The sequence below is a fragment of the Pterocles gutturalis genome, unplaced genomic scaffold (assembly GCF_000699245.1).
Source record: "Pterocles gutturalis isolate BGI_N339 unplaced genomic scaffold, ASM69924v1 scaffold8336, whole genome shotgun sequence".
NCBI classification, from domain to species: domain Eukaryota; kingdom Metazoa; phylum Chordata; class Aves; order Pterocliformes; family Pteroclidae; genus Pterocles; species Pterocles gutturalis.
This window is the reverse complement of record NW_010102966.1, coordinates 64,687-70,878: the sequence shown is the minus strand read 5'-3', so window position 1 is coordinate 70,878 and position 6,192 is coordinate 64,687. Positions and strand designations below refer to the sequence as shown.

The following is a 6,192-nucleotide window of genomic DNA, read 5'->3' as shown; positions in this document are numbered from 1 at the left end:
CATGACCTGCATGTTTTAGCATAACATAGCTATTAAAAGCCTATCTCTCCCATACTATGCTTTCCAGCGATGCATGTATTTAAGGAAGAGAAACCGTTGTACTATTTCAAAAATGATCACCAACACCTTTCCACAACACAAGTGAAGGAGAAGTAGCTTGTAACTCCCTAAGATCCACAAAAAGACCCTTCCATGATCTATCTGATCTCTGACAACTCTAGTAGAACCTCATCTTAATTTCTGCAATACGATTTATGGTGGATCTGAAATGCTGAATTGTGAAGTGTGGCTTCACAACTATATTATTTATGCTAAATAACAATTTCCAGAAAATTTCAGATTTCCCACATTCCATTCCTTCGTTGATGAGAAATTTTCTCATCAAGATGTATCCAACATTTAGGTTTTAGAAGCATAGCAAAGGTACGAATGCAATAATTTATTTCATTTTCAAATGGCACTGCAGATGACAGTCCCCAGTGCTGTTTGAAGCAAGTGACAAAGAGCCTAATGACTATGGGAGAGGCAGAGACCCTTAACAACTTCAGTGGCCTTTGGATCATTAACAGTAATTGAATGCAGGACTCCAGGCCAAGTTTTGCCTTCAAATCAGACCAATTAGAGACTGAGACATTCAACTAGAGGGACATTTTCATCTGTTAAACTTGCCTGTGTCAGTTACATACCAGTATATTTTTTTCATCTCTATCAAATGTATTTGAGAGGAAAACTTGCACTGACCATTTCATCTGAAGAACAGGAAACAAAATATTTTAAGCAAAACGTTGTATTGCATGTCTTTTGGTGTTACCTTGAATGCAGCTATGCAGTGTAGGCTGAGTAATGTCATCACCAGCACCAGGAACACTGTGGCTAAGTTCCTCACATCCCAGATGGACTCGATCAAAGGGATGCTGCCAACCTGCCAGTCGTAGCAGAGGGTAATCGGTGCCAGCAAAAGCCATGCATTGAAGGCCAGAAGGTAGGAATAAGTTAGAAACCTGCAAAAGAAAACAGGTAACGTAATACATGGAATGACTGCCAACACAAGAAACATTTTCCTTTTTTAAGTGCCACTTACTATATGTGAGGAGGAAAAAAAAAAATTAGCTCTGCACTCACAAGCAATACCATACCTCTGTCAATAAACAGGTGCTAATGTAGTTGAGGGGCAATTCAACAGGTCATTTAAAGAAGTAACATAAGATCAATAATATTTAAGTGGTTTCTATGCACAAGCCTTTGGAAAACAAATAAATATTCATCTCCCATTCAAATGCTAAATTTTTGAAGTTACTTTCTACCAGCTTCAACAATAAATGAATAATAACTAAGCAGGTACATACACATATTGAACTGTTTCACAGTTCACTGCATCACTCCTGCAATACAAAATATCGCTCTAGCTGGGTTTAACTTACAATTTAGGATTTCTCCTATCTGCACAATATTGAGCAATTACAGTCAGATCTCTCTGTCTTTTCTCTTTGCATCCCAGCACAGAGAGAAAGCGCAGAAGAAAGGAGGCACAGGGTGATTCTCAGCTGATCCCATCACAGCTTATTAGGGCTGGGGACAGCATGCATGAGACAGCCACAGAAGTGATGAAGAAGTAGGGAACCCTTCAAATTGTTGTAATCTTCATTAACGGGTAGACTCAATAGAGAGGAAATTAATGGGGAAGGGAAATGGGGAATCATGCTGCCCTCTGCGAAGTATGTAGGGCTTTCAGAAGACTGAACAAGAACAGCATGTGTGCAACTGGGCTAAAGAAAACAAGAAAAAAAAATAAGAAGAAAACAAGAAAAAAATAAAACCAAACCAACATCGCCTTGCCCCCCAGCCTTTTGCTGCTTGGCATCTACTTGCCCAAAAGTGCATCCCCCTGAAACCATATTTACAGAAGTTCAAATACTTTTGTATGAAAGAGGCTAGAGATTATTCCAGCAATCATGAAGTCAACCAAGCAAAATTGCTACAGCCTTAGAACAGACAAACCCTTCTTTGGTTTGCAAATGGAAAAAATCCACATTGTACACAGCACCAAGATGGCAAATACTCAAAAAAAAAAAAAATTCTATCCTGCTTAGAATTTCTTCCATCTAAGCCTGCTTTGGCTGTTGTTATCACACCCAGTTGCCATGGTACCTAACAGGTTTATTAAAATGATAACAAAGGATACCCAAGAGATGTAGAGCCATGTAGACAGAGAGTTATTTCACTTGCCACTTACAAACATGCCTCTTTGGGGTCAAAATACAGCCCCTTACAACAGTACTTACAACATCATATTGTATTTGTGGCAGAAGGGGTAAGACACTGAATCTAAATGTCACTTCAGGTAGGCAGGATGGAAGTTCCCAGAGAGATGTTGGGCCAAGACACGAGGATGAAACAGGCCTAAGTTTTTGTCAAAATATTTTTAAATAACCACAAACAGTTACAATACCAGTTTACCTTCTCATCTCAAAAACAAATGTCTCCAGCACCACAGCAACCTAAAAGCAGGGAGGCTTACATAGCTGAAATAACGTTTCATTTTAAACAGTGGAAAAAGCACATTCCTGTTTCTCTGCAAATCTTTCTAAGCTCCCAATTTTGACAGAAAATGAAATATTCCCACATTTTTAAGGTTTTCAGCCATTTTGTACATTTCTCTTCCATCCTCCCATTTTTCTCCCCCTCCCCACCCTGAGGTAGTAAACAAGGGGAAAAGTAAGAGAAAATTCATCTTCTCTCTTAATAGAGGCAGCGATTAAAAAGTCAGTTTCTATTTAAGAAAGCATCCCTCAACAACATAATCTAATTTTACTGAAACTCTTCTTACGGTTTTGATTGTTTCCTTTTTCTAAAGAAACAAATTATGTCTTCTCTAGTCACCAAGCCAATCCTTTCTGGCCTGCATCACAGAGAAACACAGCAATGCAAAATCTTGTGGACCTTAATCATGCCAAGGTGCTCACTTGATGTTATGTGTGGCCTCGACCCACCTCTGCTCAGCCACAACACAAAACAGACTTCTGTGTCAGCCTCAGTACAACCTCAGCTCAGAAAAGGTTGCCAGCATTTATTTACAGCTACTTACTTAAAAGCCAAACTGAGATCCATTTCTAGCTTTACTTTTAAAAGAAAAAGCATGTCCATTTATGTCAAACTGAATAATGCCATGGCATACTATTGATACTGCTACAAGTGTGTATATTAGACAGGGTTTTCAGAAGCGTTGAGTTAGTTTTGCACTTGATGCCTTAGGAGAGCCCAGTTTTTGGAAGGAGTGTCCTGGCATATCAACATTTTCAATAAGCATCACAATATTCATGGAAGTTTGTATGCAAAACACAACACACACCAGAAATCCTCACCTGCTTACTCAGACTGGGCTGCTGGGTAGGAAGGAACGAGATGACATTTGGGATCTTTGCAAACTGCAGCATTGCAGTTAAAGATGGACCAGTTGCTTTTCTGCATCTTCACTGATGAGGCAGGAGCTGATAAATCATTATGCAGCACAGAATAAAAAAACACCATTTGCTGCCATAACAAATTGAGTCAGTTTAACAAATTTCAAGAGGAATTTGGGGTAGCCAGATTAGTGTGTGTCAATGCATTTCTGCTGGAAGGTTAGGACAAACTGCTGTTGAAGATGAGAAGACAAACTCCAGAATATGCACTGATCAGGAGAGGTTTGTAAACAAGTCTCTCTTTCCATGTGCTTGTGGGGTTTCCGTCTTCCTTGGGAGCCACATGCACAATGTGCTGCCAAAGGCAGGTCCCAGAGGAGACAGACAATCGCTCTGTTCCATTACAACAATAATTAGGGTCTTAAGTGTGCTCTGCCAAAAGCGGTGAACTATTTTAAAGCCTGTGACAGTCATTACCAACTATATATGGTCAACTGTTCACCTCTCCAGACACCCTACTGGAGAACCTTTGGCTGCATCTCTCCTCAGCAAGCTGAACACCCTCATTGAATGTGCATGTGCCATCAGCAGGCACAGAAGCAAGATCCTATCAGGGTGCTACCTGATTTTAGGAGGTGTTTGTAAACTGCAAGAAAACCTTGAGTGAACTCTGATCCAAGCAAAAGTTTGGATACACTGTCCTTGAATGCGATGGATGGCTCTATAAAACAAAGCATTACAACCTATTGCTATTCTAGGTACAGGAACAGGAAAATAACAGGATACTAATAATAGTTACCGACAATTCAGTGCAGCTTTTTACTTATGGCTCTCAAAAGCACATTATATTCTTTTAATATCTGCGTGGCTCTCGTATGACAAGGCTAACCAGGGAGAAAGCTAAATGCAGGAGAAACTTTGGAAAATCGCTCTCAAAGCTGACAACTCAAGGAAATAATTTGCAAATTTTGAAAAGGCTCAAAGTTTCACAGAATCATTCTAGGAACTAATTACATTTCATCAGCCTACCCACAAAGGGCAACAAAAGCATTTTCTTTTAATTAGTTGACTAAGTGAATTACATTTTAAATTAATGATCTTCTCTATATTGCTGCTCATGTCTATTGGAATTTCAAGGGAGAAAAAATCCTGCCTGTAGCTTCTCCCACTCTATCAGTTAATCCTAGGCAAGATAAAGTATCACTGGTGAGGTGACTGGAAGAATCTGCCTCTTAATTGGCAATCAGCTTTCCCCCAGGCTGGATAACAGCATTTGCATTACAGCAGAGTAATTTCTTTTTATTTGCAAATTGAACATGGAAATCCAAGTTTCAGCGGGTATCAAGTTTTTCTTTTCACTTCTCTGCATCTCTGGCATGTTCAGGAAAAACACAGCTCCTCCTGTGGGTAGCAGGTGTTGTCATGGCAATCCAGTTTGTTTAGTTTAAAAATTTTTAGTTTAAATGTACTGTTGTGTGCTTGCTTTGAGATAAACACAGGATGACTCATATACAGAACCTGTTGCAGAAAACAACTATCTGAACTGATTGCTTCTGCTGCAAAACTGAAAGTAAAGGATACTACTTAAAGCCATAAACAATACAACAGAAAAACACTTGAGGGATTGTTTGTTACCCTTTGCTGTAATAGAGACTAACAAGCTCGGAACAGCCCTAGTCTCAGCTCTGCCAAACCCAGCCAATCAGAGCACATGAGGACTGTGAGACTAGCTAAAAAAAAAAAAAAAATACAAGATTTCTAGAAATTTGCAAGGAGTTTAATTTTCTTTTCTATTTTGGAGCATTTTAAGCTTTCTTCCCAGCTCTCAGGGACTGAGATGATAGATTTCTTTCTAAAACTGTGCTACACAAGTGATCACAAGACTCAGACCCTGCCCCACCAAAGCTGCATGGAAAAGCAGGGGCCAGTGATCCTATTCTTTCTAGGTGCACATAGCGGTGCAACCTACCACCTAGACAGTCCTGGGATAACCCATCCCATTCCTGACAAACAACCTTAACCCCAAAGGCCCAGCCAGGTATCCACCTACAAGTGGAAGATTTTCCTGCACTGGGGATTTTAGCAAGGCAAATGCAAAATATTCTCCTGGTTGAGGAAAAAAAGGACCTATCTAGAAGACAGGTGATAACCAGTGCACTTAACTGGTATTTGGGAGAAGGCGGCAGTGTACCAAGAAGGGGGGAAATCTGAAACAGAAAGATAGTCATTGCCCTTTCAGAAATCACAGTCCTTGTTAATGCTCTTCTGAGAAGACCTGCACGCTGCCAGGGACTCAGGGAGTTCACTGTGAGTGTGAGAAGAGCTCCTTTATTAGGCAAAAGAGCTTCTTACTCACATTAACAGCTAAACTGATTTCAGCTCAAAGCTCTTTTCACCCTCTGCAAAGCCCTAAAACCAAGTGTGTTTCATGAGCTGCTTCACCATCATGTCCTCATAGGACACATGTGGCTGCCCGTATAAGCAGGTGGTGGTATTTAAGGATATTGTCTTAAAATTGTACATATTTATGCTTCCCCTGGGGAACTGCCAGTCCAGTCATACCTTCCAGCATAAGTTTATTTTCCTGCTCTGTATATTGTCAGCCTAAACATTTTCTTTCCATAGCCTTAGAAGAAAGATCATATTCTCTCCATCCAGCATATTCAGTGATGGTGGAGTAAGACTACACAAACAAGTAACAGACTAATTCCAATTTATCATTCAAATACAAGTATCAGCTAGACAGAATATACTTGTAACTGGAAAAAGTGCCTGCATATTCTCTTTCATC

The 6,192-nt window shown here is 40.0% G+C and overlaps 1 protein-coding gene across 1 annotated transcript in view; it reads right to left on the bottom strand.

Moving 5' to 3' along the window:
- Positions 1–745: 745 nt before the first annotated feature.
- LOC104471237 (transmembrane and TPR repeat-containing protein 1-like) overlaps positions 746–6,192 on the bottom strand; it is a 57,346-nt gene continuing 51,899 nt past the window's right edge. The window contains exon 7 of the mRNA XM_010086505.1: positions 746–1,001. Within this exon, the coding sequence (XP_010084807.1) occupies positions 746–1,001 (256 nt within the window). The remainder of the gene's footprint in view (positions 1,002–6,192) is intronic.